This window comes from Grus americana, chromosome 2 (assembly GCF_028858705.1).
Source record: "Grus americana isolate bGruAme1 chromosome 2, bGruAme1.mat, whole genome shotgun sequence".
Classification (NCBI taxonomy): domain Eukaryota; kingdom Metazoa; phylum Chordata; class Aves; order Gruiformes; family Gruidae; genus Grus; species Grus americana.
The window spans coordinates 27,391,941-27,413,180 of NC_072853.1; the positions used below are offsets into that span (position 1 = coordinate 27,391,941).

At 41.0% G+C, this 21,240-nt stretch overlaps 1 protein-coding gene across 6 annotated transcripts in view; it reads left to right on the forward strand.

Moving 5' to 3' along the window:
* Window positions 1-21,240, forward strand: part of RUNX1T1 (RUNX1 partner transcriptional co-repressor 1) — a 116,761-nt gene that overhangs the window by 12,132 nt on the left and 83,389 nt on the right. For 3 of the 6 annotated variants that reach the window (XM_054816612.1, XM_054816616.1, XM_054816613.1), the window contains one exon: window positions 13,143-13,315. The exons of the other annotated variants lie outside the window; for them this stretch is intronic. In XM_054816612.1, coding sequence (XP_054672587.1) covers window positions 13,228-13,315 — 88 coding nt within the window. In that variant the 5' untranslated portion in view covers window positions 13,143-13,227. The remainder of the gene's footprint in view (window positions 1-13,142; window positions 13,316-21,240) is intronic. 6 annotated transcript variants of the gene reach the window in all.

Sequence of the window (21,240 nt, forward strand, 5' to 3'; positions counted from 1 at the left end):
GGCTCTTCCGCCACCGGCAAGGCCAAGTGGGTCGGGTTGGGTCAGGCCTTGGCCAAACCCGGAGCAGGTATGTCCTGTGACCTCGCTGGGTCAGGAGCCGTCGTGCTCCGTGCAGGACGTAGGTATGGCGTGTGAAGCGGGAGCCGGGCTGAAGGCAGTCATGGGGACATCACCTTGGTGGAAACGGAGGTGACTTGAGGTAGGGGAGCCCTGGGGAGCCAGCGCTGCGCTCCCCTGGGTCTCTGGCAGGGTCCTTATCTCAGAGAGCTTTCGGGGCAATTTCCAGTGGCAGAGCCGGGGCAGATGCCTGCCTGCGGTCCGGCACACGCACAGACCAGGACGCTCCGGGAGCCGCCGCCTTCTCACCCGGCGGGCGGCGCGGAGGTGGCGCCTCCCCTCATGCCGGGCGCGGCCTCCCGCGGGACCCCGGGCCGCGCCGTGCCGTACCGCCCCAGCCCCGTTCCCTCACACCCACCGTGCATCCTCCGGCCTCCATCTGGGCCGCGCTGATACCGTAATCGCCCCGATGCACGCCGCCGTCCCGCTCCCCCCGTGCCGGCAGGGCCACGGAGGCGCGATGTGCCGTCCTTGCGCCGCAGATAAGCTGCGAGGTGCGTTTAAGGCGCACAAAGCCCCGGCCGCGCGGACACCTCCCTCCTTCCCTCCGCCGGAAGGTAATCTCCACCCGCGGTTCGGGAGAGGCGGGGGGGGACACACACCCTTCGCCGCCCCCCGCCGCCCCCCGCCGCCCGGCCCTCCGCCTGTGTTTCTCGGCGGTGCACAAGTCGATAGGAAGGGGGAGAAGTGAAGATGTAACCTCTTATCTCCCCCCTGTAGCGGGCGGGGGATTTACAGGCAGAGATTAGCCGGCAGGGAGAAGGGATCTGCCTTTTGTTGTGCCTGGGGCGGCCGCGGCCTGGGCGCTGCCTCCCCCCGCCCCCGGGCCGTGCTGAGGGGTGTGTGTGGGGGATCTCCCGGTGGGCCGGAGAACAATAGGTGACTGAGGGACCCCACTTCAAACACGGTCGAGGAGGAGAGCGGCTTGTCTGGGTGTTTCAAGGGACGGGGATAAGGGGGAAAAAGCCAGCGCGGCGGGAGAGCCGCCGGCCCCGAGCGGGAGCGGGGTGGCGGCCGGGGCCAAGGTGAAGGGCGGTGTCCTGCTGGCGCTGGGGGCTGGTTTGCCTTGCGGCCAGCCCGGCCCTGCCGTGAGGGGGCTGGCCGGAGCCGGCTGTCAGCCCGGGCGTGCGGCGCCCAGCCTCTCGGTGTCGGGGTGGTTCCAGTGCAGGCTCCTGGCTCCCAGAGCCCCCGCAGAGGATGATAGCGGATTTTAGGAAAAGTGGCGCTTTTTTTTTTTGGTGGTGGTTGTTTTGGACTTTTGATGGTGATTTTTCAGTTCTCACCGGATTAAGATGACTTGTACGCTAAGTGTGTGCACGCACACTGCCTTAGAAAACGGCTTTATCAGCGATCATTTCTTAAAGCAATGTTAAACAATTACCTTTAAAATATATTTAAAAGTTTGAAATATTTATATTGCTGTTTCACTTTGTCAAGTGTTTGCACAAATAGATATATAGATATGATCTGGTAACTAAAAGCCTAATTAAAATTTGTTTAAAGCCAGGGGGGCATGTATTCTTGTTGACAGCAGCGGATCGATAGGGTAAGACAATAGAGCCCCATTATTTTACTTCCATTGACTGAACATATTGACATTTCAGGTTTGCGATTGCCTCAGTGAGCATGATGAAACACTGAAATTCACGAACCAACTGTCTGGAGTGGCACATATATTACTGTATGTCATCTCTGCCTTCAGGTTACCTTATCACTGAAGCAGAATGGTAATGGATGGCAGCAGAGTACTTCAGAGGGGTTAGGGCTCTATCAGTTAAGAAGCTGACACATAGCAGGTTTCAGGAGTATCTTTAATTACACCTAGAATTATGTACAAGGGAAGATGGTCCTTGTTACCTGCTGCTGTGCTTCAGAGTTTACAGGCTCAGAAGCAGACAGGATAACAAGGTACTTATGTTTCATATTTTATATACATGACTTGATACCTTAAACTTTTGCAAGAGCCCAAGGACTCCTGATTGTGCCATTTGCATGCTTGCCACGTTCACCAGTGGCAGCATCTCAACCCGGTCTTGATGCTCAAGTTCCAGAGCACCTGCTAGACCTTCTCCCAGTCTGAAGATTGCAAAGGAAACAAAGAACAACTTTAAATTAAATAAATGTGCTTTGGGTTTCTTCCCCCTCAACACGCTCTATCAACAATGCTCAGGGAATTCAGTGCAGCGGGAATATCGCAAAATGATATATACACACGTTTTTTCCTTAGTATAAGCACTGTAAAAAGAAATGTCTGTGCAGTATGTGCGTGTGTATGCGTAATTGTATATATTAATTTATATGGTTGCATATAAATGCCTCTATAAAGAAGAGCCAGTGGCTGCAGAACATACGTGTGTCATTATTTCAAAGGCTTTCAGATGTTCTTTAAATCTAGCTGACTGTAGAATGAAACCCATCAGGGTCAGGCAGAGATAGAGATTGAAATTAATTTAAAGCAGACAAAGAGCTAATATGAAAGAGCCACTAGTGATTTAACTCATTTTTAAAAGTAAGTGTAATGAAAATATAAAATGTATTCTGAGCGTGCCATCTACTCAGCAATTGTTGCCATCAAGTGGACTGCTGATGCCCTTTAAGATGGTAAAAAGAAAACTAGTCCTTTATACCATTTTCATGAAAATGTTAGGTTTCTGTTTGATCAGCAGGTGCTGTTGAGATGAAAGCCATGTGTAAATTTTCAGAAGGCCAAAAGTGTCAATTCAGAAAAGGAAAGTGATAAGAGAAAATGCAATCAGTTTTCCTGTTTTCAATTTGTGCAGGATTTGAAGAGCTGTTTTGTTAAACTGCTACATCTGCTCCAATATGAATATTGAACTACTTCCACTAAAAATAACACCCTATAATTTGGAAGCCATTGCAATCTTTTGTTAATGCAAGTGGGTTATTTAAAAAAAAATCTATTCTGAAAAATCTCCTGCCTAATGTGCATTTTTGTTTATCGGCACTTTTATCTTCAGCAGATAAAATGGCATTATGCAATTAGGACCATATCTATTTGGACTGTAAAAATGGCACTGGATAGCTGAATGTCACTCTATTGGTAAAAGGATTTAACTCGTACGTTTAAAATAATTTTATTAATAAACTACGATTGTATCTTAAAATGACAAGTGACTGCTTCCCCATTGCAACAATACAGATTTACCTGCTACTGAGGACCTTATGCAAAGTAAAGGATGTTCAGAATATGACAGAACATTCTTGGGCTTGTTTCGTTCCTACTATACCTTCAAAAGTTTAGGCTTATCAAGGACATTTTAGTTAGTGGGGCATTTGGAGTAACCTTTTCCATGGTTAAATGAAATTATTAAATCAGGCTCGGATACATATATACAAAAATATTTACTGCTGTGAAGCTGCTAACCCAAGTAAGTTTTATGAACCTGGAAAGCACAGCATTGGTACAGCATAAATTTTCTATCAATCAGAGGCATCTCCAGAGAAAATAACATTATTGCTTTTTAATTAAAAAAAAAAATCTAATGAAAAGGGTATGTGTTAATTTTATAAATAAGGATCTAATTGAAGAAGTGATAATTCACTGTTAGATCTATAGAGCCCTGTGTACACAACATGAGTAAGCATGTGCAGAATAATAAGAGAGCTTTTACTTCTTTATTTCAACATAGAGAATTACCTGGTTTTAATATTAGAATGAGTTTTAGCTGTTGGATTCTAATCTAGTAGTCAGGAACTCAGTTTTTTGGCAGGTGTCTGCATGGGAAAGGGCCTTGCTGATGCTTCTGTTTGGTTTTGCAATTGGATTTGTAAGCTTTTGACCTTGGGGGTTTTTCCTCAAAGTGATCTACAGATCAGAAATAATTAAAATTCAATAAACTGAAATTTAAATATAGAATGGATTTTGTGCGAGATCTGTGCTTGTGGTAGGTTGTCTACAAGTCTGTGGCATGTCTACTTTATAGTTTGTATTCCCAAACATAACTGTGTGCACACATGTGCATAAATTTATGTTGAATGACAGAGGGATGATTATTTATACAGATTTTATCCAAAACTCTGTGCACTCCTGAAACATAACAAAAAGCCTCCCTCCCCAGAAGAGTGTTTACATCCCATGACAGTCACTAGATTCAAATCTTCTAAACATGAAAGTTGTTTCCTTTCCTCCAAACCTTCTTTTCCCCAACAAAGCTAACCCTGTTAAACCTCACCTTCTGTGGGACGTATACATAGTTATAGACATATGTACGAGAAGTAAATATTACAAAAAACATGGCCGATCGGGGCAAAATGTCTGTAGCCTTAAATAGCTTGTGATATCTGCCAACAGCAGAAGCCATGCCGAGGAGGCCCTACCTCGGCTGACCCGGGGATGCGAGAGCCTTGAGGAGCCTTGCGTTAGTGCTCGGCGCCTACGTGGAGCTTTCTGTTAGTGAATATTACTGAGCAAATGCTCTGTCGTATCGTGGTAGTGGAGATGCTGTCTGCCTGAAGAGTTTTTAAACCAAGGGGCTTCTTGCTTCGGTCATGGGATTCTTTTGGGGGGATATTTTTCACAGGGGCTGGGGTGTAGTCCAACCACAAAAGAAAGATTATAGCTGGATGTAGAGTATGCAGATTTTCTTATCTAAATTTTCTGAACACATTCATGGGAGCGCTCTGTTTTTCTTATTCTTTGCCAAAAAATGCTGCATGCAGTTTTGCTGTTCCTATTGAATAGTTGCCATATTTAACTCCAGTGGTTGTGAATGGAAATGTGAATATGGAAAGAAATCCTTTCATGCTCCCTTTCATTTTCTGTAACACATTTTGGGATGCCTGGAAAGGAAGGGCATCCTAGATATTCAAAATATTTCTGAATACACACAAAGAATTTGAAAGAAGTTGAGCAACTTGGTTTTGTTTGTATGTAGTTTTTAGGCCTGTGTGATATGGTGACTTATTTAAGTGATACCTTTTTTTACTCAGTATTATTTATTGAATTTAGTCATCATAAAAGCATGGTTGTGTTGTACAGAACTGTACAGCAACAGTATTGCTGAACAATCCCATATTGCAGCATGCTGACATGGGATCTTCATGGGATAGTTCATGATTTCTTCAGTCTTTTCAAGAAGGCTTTGATTCATTGCTACTTTTCCATCTGTCAAGACTGTGACGCTTATAATAAAGTAAATATCATCGAAAGTTCATGGAGGATAATAGGTTCTTTCGGAAATTAGGTTGCTGTCTGGAAAGACAGAAGACTCCACCTAGTGGAGTGGAATTAATCTGCAAACAGTGGCAGGCAATGGCCTATAATAAAATAGATGGTATTTATGAAAAGCCAGGTTGATGCAGTGAGTAAAAACCAGGAATTTTGACAAGCATCTGGGGAGATGGTTGCATGACCATTACAAATTGTACAAGACTGTAGTTACTTTTGTAGCTCTAGGAGGCTTATGTATGTCTGCCTTGTTGTATGTTAATATACAATTTGCATAAGTAGCAGTCATCATTGCCACTAGCCATTTTCTTTTAGGATTCCTTTTATTTGGAGACCTACTGACTACATTTTTTTGATTCTTGATGATGACCACACAGGTGCTTCTTTTGGTTGTGGCCCAGGTGTCATTTGAAATAGCTTGGGCAAAAAAACCCAATCTGACCCGCAAAACTTCTCCACTTTTTTTCCCATAATTATTTATTTTTCCAGAATACATTTTCTGTTTTTCATTTACTTCTGTAACGGCAGTATCAGGATGCTGGTTCTTCATGCTCTCATGACAGGCTGGGTGGCATGTTGAGTAAATCTCTGTGTGCCTTATGGTAGTGCTAAGGCTTAACCATCTCTGTTAACAAAGCATCAGATTATATCAGGTTTTGTACCTGTGCTTTGCCTCCCCATTGGTTTGGTCATGTCATGTTACTAGGATGGAACAGAATGAATTTTAAAGCTGGGATGCAAGTGAACACCAAACCTGAGTAGCAAAGAAACTGTCCTGAAATCCTCTTGGAAAATTCATCCTGACATTGAATCACACATGCATTAGACAAGTTCAGGAAGAGAACTGCCCTAGACCAGTTCAGGCTTTGACAGCAAGAGAGGGTGAGCCTATTGCCAGAAAATAAGATGATTAGGATGCAACAAAGGAGACAGAACGATACTGCTGCAAAGGATATTTGGGAAGAGTGCTCCAAAGGAGTGCTTTCAGTGACATCCAGGTGGGGTTTGTTGCCAGAGCCATTAAAGCGTAGTGGTGCCAGAGAAAGCTGCCAACAAATTTAGGGATAATGGCACCTGCGGGTGTGCTATCAATGGAAGGTAGTGCCAGGATGATTTTTTATTTTATTTTAATGGTGGCATTGCTAAAAGTATTTAAGGGTAATGTTATAGAAAGGGTTTTAGTGAGTGAAGTCACCGAGTTCTAGGAACCATTAAGCAAAAGCTGTTTCATGACTGTACTATTTATTATTTTTAAAGCTTGTTGGCAAACCACTTAATGCTCAAAAAGCATGCTGCAACCTGTATTAAAGCACGCTGCAGATGAGCAAGGAAGCCATCGTACTGAACTGAATATCCTCGCTTAGTTTATGAATGTTATGTGCATTTCATGTGCGCCGTGATAAATTAATGCAACTCCATGGGTCAACAGAGCTTATAAACGTTGAATTAAAGTCCTGGAGCTCAGATTTTCCATGGTATTCACATGCCCAGTTCTACTGAAGATGATGTTTGTTTTGTCTAAACACCAGTCTGAGGATCTGGACCTTCAGGCTTTCTGTGCTCCCATCTCACATCTGTGATCTTAACAGTACGTGGCTAGAAAGATTCTGAGACTTAGATCCAGATACAGCCTTAATGACATTATCTTATGTAAGGTTAAGCGGGCTAGCTCAGTTCTTAATGTAAAGTAAGTCATTCTCTTTGAATTGTAAATGATAGACTTACCTGATGAAGAATTCCATATAAAGGAGAGAAAAAAAAAGTCCATTCCTTCTGTAATATTATTCTCAGAGGTTCCTGTTGAGTCCGTGGGACCAGGATTCTCAACTTCTGTATCCAAAGAGCTGTGTTTAGACCAGTTGCCTGCTCCAAAAATTTTCAGAAAAGTGTGCAGCTACAGTAACAAACAGCTACAGTAGTTTTAAAGAATGAATCAATGTATAATTTCCCTTCCATGTTCTGACATTTATTGGTCCCATCCTCTTCCCATGAAATTCATGGGAGGTTTTGATGTTAATTTTCTTAATTTTTTTATTTCATTTAAAGTCCAGGCCTATATTTCTCCTCTTACAGAGATATGATTGGCCACTATTGTTTTTATTATCCCGTAGCTTCTCTGGGAAGAGAAGGATGGGCAGGACCTCAGTGACATTGCAAGTCGTCAGTGGCCGTGTCTGCTCCCCAGGAGGTCACAGGAAGCAGGTGGCTGTGTTAATTGTCCTCACTCCCAACTCTTGTCCTTCCTGGAGGCAATTTAGAAGTGGTCAGGAAGCGTCAGGCCTACTGTGTCCCCCCAGGTTCACTACTTCATGCGTTCATAATAATTTGAGGTATGTGCCAGGCAAGGGAAACTGCGTAGGAATCTGTACTGTCCTTCCTAAGCTCTGTGGCTACCTGGCTGGAAGGGCTGAATGCCCTGCAGAGTGTGTTTGGGATTGCAGCTGGAATCCAGTAGAATAACAAAGAATTCTATTTAAAAAAATATAAATTAAAAGGTATTTCCCTAACATACAGCATCTTCTAGGTAAGTCCTAGGTAAGAAAACTACAAAAACCCATGAGGTGCATGAAATATTTCTGGGAACTCTGATCCCCTTTTATCTGGCAAGTGGAGAATAAGGAATATAAATGCATTTTCTGCCTAGGCCAGTGGGGTTTTAATTGTCTTTGTTGCAACTGCACCATCAGTAGTCTTGCATTCCTAAATGGCATTCAGTGTTGTGCTTTGGAAAATTGGGTAGGGTCTTGCTAATTCTTGTTAACAGTTTGCTTGATTTTTTTTTAACAGTCAAGGCGTGCAGCATTGCTGAGTATCTCGCTGCAGGTGTCGTACCCAATGCTGTAAGCCAGGTTTTGAACTACCAGTAATGTTTCTTTGAAGTGTCTTTTGGAAAGCATCCACTCACAGTGGAAGTGACATAAGTTGAGTAATAAATATCATGCCAGTTATTTATCTGCCATATGCATTTTGGGTGAAAACTCTGAGCTTCTGCTCAGGTGTACTCTTGGTTTTACTGAGACTACTTGCCTAAATAAGGTGGGCTGCAGGATTATGTGGCTGGTGAATCATACTGGTTTCTGAATCACTCTTACAAAGTATCTGCCTGAAATACTAACAAATAACGAGCACATTGTGCTTGGACTTGTACGTTATTTAAAGAATAGCATTTTAAAGCAGAATATTTTGTAAAGTGTTTGTTTAAAAACCACTTTGCAATTTACTTCCATCAAACCCGTTGCACCAGGAAAAATACCTTCTTCAGAAGGGAAAAGATGTCAGTATTCTGTAAGAATACCTGATTTTTATCCAGCTATTTGCTATTTAAGCTCCCTTCTTTTCAGCGCAAGGAGATCAGCTGACAACAGCAGCAACCAGATCATGTTTGCAGCTGGGCAATTACAGCAGACCCTAAGATCTGCGACTGTCAACCACGAACGCAGATGCCTTCAAAGTTCTGTTTTTCTTCCGTGTGGAAGTCGTTGGCATGGAACAGATGCCTTCATTTTGGAGAAACCAACCTCTGGATATAATTGGTTCTCTCTTCTCTTGTCCTCTAGGGACAGTCTCTCGCAGATGAAATTAGATGAGAGGGGAAAAAAAGACACAGGCACACACGCTCACACATGACACGAAGCAGGAGTTTTCAGGATCTCTCTATGTTTTGTCACGTGGAACTGTTTTACAGCTGGAAGATTTCACTCCATTTTTAGCACTCTACACACATGATGATGCTGCTATATGAAAAACATGCAAATTAAAATATATATCTGGCCAAAGTTTATTATTAATCTAGGCAGACTTGTTTAGAAATAAGACAAGCACATCCTGCCCGTATTACTTTAGTGTTAAATGTTGACTTCTGCACCATCTATCGATGCTGCGGTCTCAGAAATTTAAAGTTAAATGGCAGAAGAGACAAGATGGTTTAAAAAAACTTCTGTTGCAGTGCAGTATTTTCATTAAATGCTTTGCTAGTTGTTAACACAGGAGGGAAAGAGCAAGTAGTTGACTTCAAATTTCACCTAGCGTACAGACGTTCAATTAAGCACCTTTACTGGAACTTTAGCAGAATTAGTCCGATGAACGCCTGTGACGAGGCATTGCTGGAACTCCTGTGGTAGGGTACTGAAGAGACTGCGTCCTCTTAATGCAGATACCTAAAATGGGATGATGGTAACAGAACTTAAAGGCTCTGAGAGGGAGAATCCGCCTACCCCATGCCCATCAAAGGATTTTGTCACTCCCTCACCCCCCTGGTGTAACAGCTACCAAATCATTGCAGTTTATGTTATGTAGTACTATTAAAATACATTAATACCAACTTTGGGTTACCTTAAAAAGCTCAGTTGTGAACTGTGACAGTCAGCCAGTGCTGTGTAAAGAGCTGCGATATCCTTGGGTAGAGTGGGTACCTCTGGGAGGAGGGTGCAGCAGGGATCGGGGACTGCCAGAAGACAAACTACCACTGCTGGTGCCCAAGAGCCTGGAGATCTGTCATCTCTGAAAGCTTTTTCTTTCTTAAGTTTTATTTCCTAGCATAAGCTTTTTTTTTATATTGCAGTTTAATGTGATGGTCCAGTTCAATCACCAGGTGTAAAATTTATCTAGGAAAATGTAACTCTTACATGAACTGGCTGATGAACTGTAGGAGTGTGGTTGCTGGTAGGTCCTATCCATGACCTGAATTCTGAACTTGATTTTCAGATTTTAATGGCAATTTCCATATTTTATGTGAGGAGTTTAGTACTATTGTAGTATTTCCATATCTTAAAAGTTGAGCAGAAATGTCACCAGCAATTAAAACTGGTGGGAGTTGTCTTGGTCCTACCTTGGTCTGGGTAGTTGGTAGAAGGCAATCTGCTTTTTAGACTCTTGATGTAACTGGATGGTTGCAGTGTGCTGCGTTCCTTTGTTTGCCGCTGACGCCCAGGAGCTGTGTGGGTGGAGGGCATTCACTGGGACGCCCGAATTAAACTTAGTTTTGAACTAATGACTCTTTAGGTTTCATAAAGGAGTAGGGAGATTCTTTGGTGTTGCACTTTAGTGCTGCTCTTAGCATTGTATTTCTGAAGACCCACATATTAAGGGTAAAATCTGACCAGAGAAGCGCTTAGGTGATGAAGGGATTTCTGGCAGTAACTAGGAAGTGCAATAACGGTCGATGTCTTTTGAGGCTGATCCTGATATTTGTAGTCTTTACATCCTATTAATTCCTTGAAAGATAAGCTGATACAAGAATGATTTGCCAGGGCCAATGGCTCTTCTAAAAATCTTGGCTCAGGTCATATCCCCCTTCTCTCCACATATAAGATAAAAGCACTGTGAATATGAGGTTAACTGAATTCAAATAGAAGACTCTCTCGAGTTATTGCATTCCTTAGAAAATAAATACATTTCTCATATGGTTGAGATTGATCAAAAAAGTGTTCTGTATGCCAGTGATTACATTCCCATCTGTGATTAAGGTTTTCTGTCTGCATCTGGTTTTCACATTATATTTCTGTAACAAGAATCCTTTATATGGCAGAGTTCACTCTCTGTATTTTCTATTAGCTGCAGCTTGAACTACTGCACGGATCGCAGATTTACACATGTGGTTTTCATTACTTCATACCATTGAGAAAAAGTAATATTTGTTTGGGAAAGTATGTTTTTCAGAATTTCCATGGTAATACAACATGTTGATCCTTTTTTTATAACACTCTTGTAAGACTACAAATTGTTTGAGGCATTCCACTTTCAGTGAAGTTCAGACTTTAGACAATTTTGCATGTACAGTCGAACAACAGCAGCAGTTTACAATTCAGGAGGCAAAAATAAATTTTAAAAAAGGAGATGAGCGTAGAATGGGTATAGCAGAATGCATCCATCACTTTGGAAAACGTGGCACATCATAGAGAAGATGAACATGGGGCTGAAACAAAGGAAGAGTAGTAAGTTAAAGTGATGTCTTCATTGTAAAGTGGACGACAGATGGGTACTTTTTTTTTTTTAAAGAACTTTTTTTTTTTTTTAACAGCAAGAGGTTTAAAAATCTTTTGCCAGCCATGGAAAAGGAGTATGCTATTCAGCAGACACAAATACTGAATTGTTATATGTTACATAATTTAACATATTTGATCATAATTATTTCTAGTGGCCAAATTAGTAAAGGTTAGCAAAACATGAATACATCTTTACAGATGGCTGCTGTGTGTAATTCTGAATCCAAAATACGATGTTAATTTAATGTTCCACTGTAAGTCCGTATTTCAACCAGATTGCGCTATCGTCACTCGGTAGAAAACTGAATGTTTAAATGATCTCAGTGAAATTATTAGGGCCACTTGGTTAGTGAAGGATTTTTCAGTTTTGGTACGGGCATGAGTTTATGGCCATAAAAATCAGATCAAACAATAACAACAATTTAGGGAATGTTGTAGGCATTTATGGAAATGTAAAGGGTTATGCAAAAGTCTGGACAATTGAAAAATACACAATTCATGATAAGGCACAACTGAAAGGTAATTTTTATTGCCTGCATAAAAGCATAGTGACAACTAGAGAATTTAATAAAAAATAAAAACCATTTTAGAAAAGTAGTTATTTGCACCCAAGTTGGGGTGTCCTAACCACATTTTGGAGATTATTTTCCAAATGCCAAAGGCAGTCGTGTCATGTTGAAAGCTTCACAGTTGCCAAATGCTGGGCAGAGTCCTGCAGTCCTTACACGCCTCTTGTTTTCACTGAAATCAATAGAATTTTGGCCTGTGTCAGGGCTGCGGGGAAACGTCCGACCACGAGCAGGGGAAAGAAAGGACTTTGAGTGGTGAACTCCTTTGTTCTGTAACCTTAACTTTAACTTGGGAAGGTTTGTTGTGATTTGAGGAGGGTGCTTGTTTGTGGGAAAGATTGCAATTTCTAGCACAAACACAAATGCGATCTTTTGCAAATGCCCTCAGGCAAATACATTTTTTTGCAGGAAGATCTAGTCCAGCAAAGGGTTGGGGCTGGGTTCTTGGGTTAGATGCATGCAGCTGCGACCAGATCCTTATGCATGCTTAACTTTATGTCCTGAAATACCTGAATAGTGGATGCAGACTGAAGCATGTGTGTAACTGTGTGTGCCTGGCTCTGAAAATCTTTTCTGCCTTGACATAATTATGAACCCCTGAAAAGCATATTAATGTCTTGGAAAAACTGACATCGCTGTAATACAGGCTCATACTAATGACAAAGTATTTGTGTAACTCAAATAAACAGTTTTTGTAGGTGTTGGAGTGGGAGGGAAATTGCCTTTTCAAAAGTGGGAGGATGATTTGTAAATATATCAATAGCTTTTTGATCTCCCTTTGTTTAAATGTGTTTGCTGTTATGACTTACAAATCCAAAGTAGTACAGCAATGTGTAATTGCAAGGTCTCTGTTTTTAGTAACCATGTTCATTTAATAAATTATTCTCTAGAGCTTCTGTTGAACCAGGTAAAGTATGTAATATTTTACATTATATGAATGTATTTGAAACCAAATCTTTTTACAGAATTAGCTAATAGGTGTTTTCGTAGTAGAATACAGGCTGCTCTTACTTTGTTGCACTCTATATGTCAACTGTTTTAAATGAGCAACTTAGGACGAAACAGCCTTTGTCGAAGAATTAATACAGTTTTAAAGTACTGCCTTATATTAACTAAGAAAATGTGGGTAATTGATTTAGAATGATAGCATTTCTGTCTTCCCTTTTTATTTAAAAGACTGCTATTATCATGCAAATGAAGGGGTGTGGTACTTCAAACTGGCTGTGATATGTGCTTCTTTTTTTTTTCTTTTTTCTTTTTTTTTTCATTTGTTGTTGTCAATAGAAAAGATTGATCTCTGGGCTGGTGAACATAATATCTGTCCCAGTCAGAAAAGGAAAGAGGAAATTAGCAGAGCGATTGGTGGAGAATGATATCTGTCAAAAGAAACACTTGGAGAGCACTGAGTTTAGTGATAGGTGACTGCCGGAAAAAAGGGAACTTTGAATTTTGTCAAGGTAAGGAACAGAAAAATATTTGATTTTTGTAATGTGCATACCTTTTAGAAGTTATTTTAATGACTGTATACCTTGCCTTGTAAACTGTAATTAAAAAATAAATCTTTCCCTTTAGCCTCCAAAGAGTCTGTGTAAATCAGTGAAGGTGGTGTCTTCATTTTAATATCATTGAGAAAGAGTACAGCAATGACAATAAAATTTATCAGTGATGATTTTTCTACAATCTTCCTTAGCTTAAAAATACATATATGTGACATTTTTAACTGTGTTTTTTGAGTTTTGATGACATAGGTGCTCTATCTGGCATGTAAATATTACTGGGCTGGGCTGTGAAAATAATAAAATTCAGTTTCCTGAACTGTGAATTGGAACAATATTTGCAACCAGGTTAAGGGACAGTTGTAACCACATTGGCAAAATGGTTGTGTTTGTAATTTAGTGGAAGCCTCTGGTAAACTCATTGCATTGGAAATCTATGATAAATTTGATTGAGATGATATTGAGAATGGATATTTCTGCTTCTTGTGTGCAAAGATTTTTACCATACTGGAAAAGTAAATCTGCTACGGCAGAACAAAATTTCTACGTAACCTATGACTGTCATTCCTGTCTTTACTGTAACTACATTTTTTCGCCTAAAATGATGCGTCTAGATGGCAAGAAACTACTGAATTGGTTTTAAGTGCTTTCCAATATTCGCATACTTAATTTCTCAGTGTTGGACCATTCCGTCTATGACATAACTTTGATAGAGTATGATACCAAAATAAAACGAACAGTGTCTGAGTACTCTAGGCTATGCTCCAGTTAGCTTTGAAGGCAACTAAGCCTTGATCATATCACTGATCTCCCCACCCGAGATGCTGTGGCCCACACTGCTGCTCTGTCTGTGGGGCGTGGAAGGAGCACAGCTGAGAGAGCCAGTAGGAGACTCAGCACATCCCGTCGTGGCAAGGGGCTGGGGCTGAGGCTTTGTACACCAGTCTGAACATACTTTTTAAAAATTAAATCCTATTAAAAATGAATTTGCATTCTAATTCGAGTTCCTAGCTCGGTTTAAAACAAGTAAATGCTTCTCTGGGACCTTCCTGTACAGAGGCAGAATGAATAGTCTTAGCAGGGTTTCTTCTTGCATTTTTATTTTGCTAATTTAACAGTGTATAGCTCCTGACTAATTCTCCTTTCTTCTATCTACAGTCTGTTTTTCAAAGTGCAAGTGTACTCTGTACAGGTGGTTGTTGGTTGATTTCTTTTGCCATATGGGTCTTCATAAAGGATTTTAAAAATAAATAAATGTAAAAGTAAAGATTTCGTGCCTGAAGCATGCAGTGCTGGCATACTAATGGGAAGTTTATTGTGGTTTATTGCTGTCAGAGCACGTGTAACATCATGGAAATTTCCTACAACTTAGGAGAAAGGCATGTTTTCTAATAGTATTCATTTTTATAGAAAGAGGGAATGAATATGACTAAAATTCACTTCATCTTTATGAAGTCCAAATGATCTACTGAAATACTCATAAATGGGAGGGAACAGCATGTTATCTGTCTTCTGAACCGTCGGGCAGGTCAGGCTGCCCCTATCACCTGGGTGCAGGCACACTCTACCATTGTGAAGTTGCTGCATACTAAATTATTCCCTTTCCTGTGGAGCGCTATCAGTGTAGCCTTATACCAAAACAAATGCATCCTCTCTATAACACAACTTACAGAATTAACGATATTGTATGCTTTTCACCTTGATGATGAAGATGATCCAAAACTGCTTTGTAGATCTTCATGAAAGAGAGTGATCAGTGGTGGTTAGCAATTGTTAGATCTTTGGGCGTTTTCATTTTGACATTTACTTGAAATGAGATGACTGGGTAAGGTACCTACCTCTGGATCTATGTGTTTGTCACACGTTCAAAAATTTTAGTCTTAAATGACCAAGAAGCTCCACATTGAAACTGGATGAGTGATTAGAGATGAGGCCAACACTCCTACAGCTTAACTTGATATGGACTTTGCTGTGCCCAAGAAGATTTGACTTGCTACTTGAAACCAAAATAGAAAAAAAGACAAAATAAAAGGTGTTTAAAGAACTTTTGTAGCATAGGACTACCTATGCTTGTGTGATCCCTTTCAAGCATCCTCATCTTTGTTTTGCTATTGCAAAGTCTTCTGTTCTTGGTTTCCTTTTGTATCTTCAAAACAATTGTTTGCTTACCTATTTATCTTAAAGAGTACAACTGAAATAATAAAGCCCCCTTCTAACATATAACAGCTGCAAAAGGGGACGAGCGTATTATAGACAGCGAATTGTCATTACTCAGCTCACAATCAGATTTTCATCTATTCATGTGGCGCACACCTGTGGCTTGCTGGTGTTGCTTTTGATTGGAGTGTGAGAGATCTTAATGAAAAACAAAGCTGGGATGAGAAGAAGAGACTCCACGGCACACACAGGTTACTTCACGTGTCGTAAGAAAGTGAAATTTGAAATATGCTGGTTCGGAGAGAACACCTCGTGGTGAGGGAACGTGCCTGGGTGACTCTGCAAAGGGAGCCGGGGCCCTGCTCATGGCTGCCTTGCAAATAAGGTGTTTTTCTCTGTAGGTCAGATTGATTTGGACCAGTTGAGAGCACTGGCCGATTTCTCCAGTTTACTTTCTGAGCCAGTAAGAGTACCCTGGGCAGGAATCCAGCTTTTGAAGTACAAAGAAAATAACCTATAATCTATATAAAAAGCTGGCGGGATGGGGAAGGAAGGAAATTTACGGAGAATAACTGAGTTTGAGAACAACTGTGTTAAAAGTAGAATGTAAGGGGAGTGTGTGTATGACATTTGTATTTATTTTAATTTGAAAATACGATCTTTGAAACCGTCGAGGTGAGCAGAGGACGATCTCTCACGATATGATGTATTTATTAGTAAACTGAAACCAAGCACTCCAGCTGAAGCTGAAGTTCCTTTTTCAAAGTGATTTTTTCCCCCCTGAGTTTGCAGAGTTTGGGTTCTCTTTCCCCTGTCGTTTCCCCCCCTCCCCATCCTCCCCCCCCCCCCCCCGCCCTGGTAATGTACTGTGGCTCTGATAACGTTAATGGGCTTTGCCCCACATGGAGCAGCGAGTGTATTGTACCACTGCTCACTGATCCCAGGTCAGTGTGATGCGTGAAATCAATTTATTTGAATCTCTTTGCCTGTATAGGAATTTGGCGGCATGCCAGTTGTTTTCATTTAATGTTCTTTGTGTTGAACACAGACAAGCAGGCATGCTTTTGTACTCCTCTTTCTTCTGGTCTCTTCTCTTTTCAGCCAATATTCTATTCTGTGGATTTTTCAGAAAGAAGTGGGAATATGTTACCTTTTAAAAAAAATCATTTTTGTTTAAATAGTCTTTAAAGAGCGCAGAAACTAGGTCAGTCATAGAGCAGCCTGTGCAAGGTTTTTCACCGAGTATAGGTGGTAACACCTGCCTTTTCCCATTTCATAAATTTGGGGGAAAAGAGAAAGGAAACACTGGTCTAGTTTTTTAATGCCCAATTCTATGATTTATCTTCTCTTATAAGAGACAGACTCTCCAATAATGCTTAAAACAGAATAATTTTATTTCTAAATAACTGAATGTCTGGAAGTTGGTTGGATGAATCAGAAATACTTTTCAGGATCTTTTTCATTTTGAGTGATGACCTTGACGTAAGCGTTAATTTGGGAATCCCTTGCCTCATCTTTCTGTTCCTCCCTCTGTATTTAGTATTTTGAATGGCTGGCTGAAGAACCAAAAGTACCCATTTCTTTCCTTTTTTTATTCTTTTTATGAAAAAGCAGCAAGGCGTGTGGAACAGAGTGAGTAATTCAGTTCTTAAAAAAAAAAAAAGAGAAAAAAAGAAAAAAAAAAAAGAGAAAAAAAGAAAAAAAAAAAGAATAGTCAACAGCAGATATTTCCAGGAGGATTTGTTTTAGAGCTTGGTGTCGGGAGTGGGAGAGATGGAGAGCAGGAGGAGAAGACTCTGTTGATGCTCCAGGCGGTTGGTGCGGAAGTTGATATGCAGAACCGCGGAGCCGCGGCGCAGGGGTCAGACTCGTACACATCAGCCCCGTTTCCTTGTTTAATTACCTGAAGAGCAAAACATCCAGGCTGGGAGTGTGTGAAAACCCAGTATCTTGAAGAGCAGTTTGCTGCTCTGACATCCTGCGAGGCCAGCCCCGTCTGTCCGCAAACGTCAGGGCTGGTTCCTGACAGCGGGCTATCTCTGCCGGGCCTGGGTTCCTTCCATTCAGGAGGCATTGTGTGGAAGAGGGTTTGGTCAGGAATTTGAGGTTCCTGCCAGTTCTTCCAGTCCGGACAACCCTGTGACAGATAGGCCGGATTTTTTTTCTTTTAAAGAATAATAATAAAAAAAAAATTGGCTCTTTTTAGTCTTTCCCTTGTAATTCTGGCATTGGTATAATACCGACTGAAACAAAACATGTTAACCCTTTTGCTTCCGAATTGGCGGCTTTTTCCTTTTATTGTTCTTTCTCCCCTTGCTTGAATTCTTTTATTTTCAGAGGTAAAAATCTTCTGAGGAGCTAATTTTTTCAGGTGGAGTTTGTGCTATGCAGCAAATAAACTTTTGAAAAGGTTATTTTTTTGTTTTGTAGTAGTCATTAATGTAATCATCATTATTGGCATTTTAAGTTTTTCATTTTCAGCGTGCTTGGCAACATTATTTTTATTCATCCCGTGGACTCAAACCAAGCCAGTGTTTGTTCTGGCACGACCTGTTATAACAGTGGTGGCAGCAATCAGCGCTTCCATTCTCGTTATTGATGAGGTTTTCTTAGATAGCCAGCTTGGTGTTCAATTTTAACATGTTGGGATAGGGTCAGTCATAGTCCTTGCTCCTCGTAGCTGCTGTTTGTTGAGGTCACTCAACAGGCTGAAGGTGCGGGTGCGCGAGGCAGGGCTCTGAGCACCGGGCAGGTTTGGGCCTGCAGATTCAAAGTGTTCATTGGGATGTAAAACTTGAGGCTATAGCTGAAAGATACTGAAATGTTCATTTAGGTAAAGGTCTTGAATATTTTGAATTGTGAAGAATTAAAGTATGATTTCTTGTTTGAATGATAAATGAAGAATATGATTCTTGTTTGGATAACTTTAATACTCTGGTTTTATAGCACAGTGCTGTTCATAGTTGTACTGGCAGAGCTTAAGATCACAAGGTACAAGCAGTAGAGGGAAGGAACATAATTAATATGACTTTGCAGCAAAAATGAGTGTAGCATGTGACTATTGCCTTTTATTGTGGGCAGAAGCTGGTCCAGGAAAGATATTTGTGGTTGTAGGAGTGGAGAAGGAGAGCTGAAAGTTAACTATGGTTCTCTTTTCTTTTATGCTGAAGGCTTTCAGTCCAGTCTATAGAGTTATGCCTGCAGTCTTGGAGGACATTTTCACACGCTAATGATTTTGAGTACTTTGTAGGTGAGATCAAAATAGTTTAAGCAGTATCTTATATTTTCCCTGCTAATATTTCTAAGGATTTTGTAATACAGATTTAAGGGCATACTTTTCTTCTTGCATGCAGACATTACCAGGTAAGGGTTTTAGGAGACCCTTCATTAAGAGAAGGTAGCCTTCAGCAGACATACGCAGCTGGGAGTCAACGATAGTGCAGTGGGACCAAAAGAGTCATTGTGATCTATTGTGCCACTAATCCTCCATCTAAGAAGGATTTGCAGCGGATGGTGCGACAAAAGAGCTGTTACAGTGTATCAGATCAATAATCGTGATCTAATAAACTCTTAAATATGTACCTAATCCTTCACCTTAGAATCAGCCCCCCTTCATTATGAACTCCTTAGGCTACTCTGGTGTAAAGGTGCCTTTAAGTAAAAGTGAATTACTTAGACATGTAGTTTTAAATCTCTTTATCCTGTTGTACTGTAAAGAAGCCATAGTTTTAATAAGCATTGCTTGTATCTACAGGATGAAAAAAAGATGGTTTAGGCATTGTGGTCAGTGTCATGTTCATATAGAGCTTATACATATAAAGGAAATTATGTGTCAGTACGAAAGCGCTATTAGCTAGTTAAACCTTTACAAGTCATGTAAGCTGTGTCGCTCCTTCCGCTGTTTTACATGCCTGTACGTTTTTTGCAGAGTTCATAATCTAATGAACTGTCAGTGACCTCTAGCCAACCATTGCCCACCTCAACCCACAGCAGAGTAAGAGAAAGTTCTCCATGGACACGTGGTGACGACAGTAACCACACTGTCTTTCCTCCCACTCATTGAGTGTCTAGCTCCTCTTTGAAAATGGCAGAAAATGATAGCCTTTAATCCATAGTTGTCACCTCAAAAATCCCTCAGAGATAATGGTCTTAAATCAGCATTCTGTTAAAAAAACCCTATTTTTCTTGGGCATCTCTGCAAGTCTCTGCTGTGACAATCTTGCTTAAGGAAAGTTCTTGTGGATAACGGTTCCCAAGCTGGTTTGGGCTTTATTAAAACTGGCACCTTGCATTGTGCCCAAACACTTACTGCTGCTCTTTGCAGATGTTCTCCTAGTGTGAAGTGGTGTAATTTGCTCTTGATATGAAATTCCACTTCATAATCACCTCTGCATTCTTCTCCTGCTTCTCTTCTGAATGGCTACAACGAAGCACCATGTGGAGTAGAACACAATTAGATAAAATGAAATGATGTTTAAAGACCTGTGTTCCTCAAGGCTCCTCCCCGTTCCTAAAGAAACAAAGATTTTGTACGTTAATTTTCCTCAGCTATGATGGGTTTCCTCTGGGTTGGACTAAAACCACAGAGCTTATGTCAACACATTGTGCTTCCAGGGAGCATGGTGTGCTCCTCTGATTGCGCATTAAGTGGATCCCATTCTGGCTCAGTTTTGTAGTGGAAACCTAACTGGTACAGTGTTTGTCCTTCAATGTTAGAGTGCTGGTTGTTGATGTTTCATTTATTACGGGTAAAATTTTATGATAGTACTCGCGGCTTCAAATTCTGGAACAACTTCTAGCTTTCAGGGCTAGCAGAGCTGGGAGAGGACGAATGTCCAAAGCAGAAGGAGCAGACACGAGACATGTAGGGGATTGGGGAGGTGCGTAGCAGGGTGAGGTGGTGTCCCCAGCATCAAGAACATAGGGTTAGGCATAATGGCAGAGGGAAGACAGAGGACACTGAATGGAAAAGTGGAGAAAAATGTGATGGAAGGTGTGACTAAGGAAACAATGGAAAGAAAGATTTCTTTGACTAAAATCAGAACCTTCCTTTTGTCACTCACAAATGATAATGCTTTTCCATCATCAAGGGTTGAATGAGTCTGTGTACTGATTCTGCTGTGTTTCCAGACCCTGAACTGCATTAGAGCAGTTCACTTGGTAATATCGCTTTGCCGTTTTAGCAATTACAGGGTCTGCCAGTGGGTTGTCCTATTATAACTGTGAGAAGACTCATCCATAACCACTTTTCTGTTAGGACTTTGTTCTCGTCATGTAAAAAGCTGCCCCCCTGCCTTTATGCCATTAGCACTTCTTATTCATCAGGGAAAGTTAAAATATTTGATGAAGAAGTGGCTTTCTCACCTGGCTCTGGAAAGCAAATAATTTAAATGGGGAAATAATGCTTAGCTGTCTTAGATATGCTCAAATATTTATTTACAGTCTTCATTCACTGCACTCTTGAAATTACTCTGTAGTTGACGGATGTAATGCTAAAATAAAGGCATTAACAGTAAATGCCAACATACTGTACAGTGGCACTGCTGGGATGTTACTGGCACTACCGTGTGCATCAACACATAACAAGGCACGCAGAAGGGCCTGGTTTCCAGCCCATTATAGCAGAGCCCAGTGTAAAGATTTTGCTGCCAAATGCAAGACTAAGCTTTACTTTCTGAATGCTCGTCAGTTTGTTTTACAAACACAACGGTATCCTTATATTGTTGAAT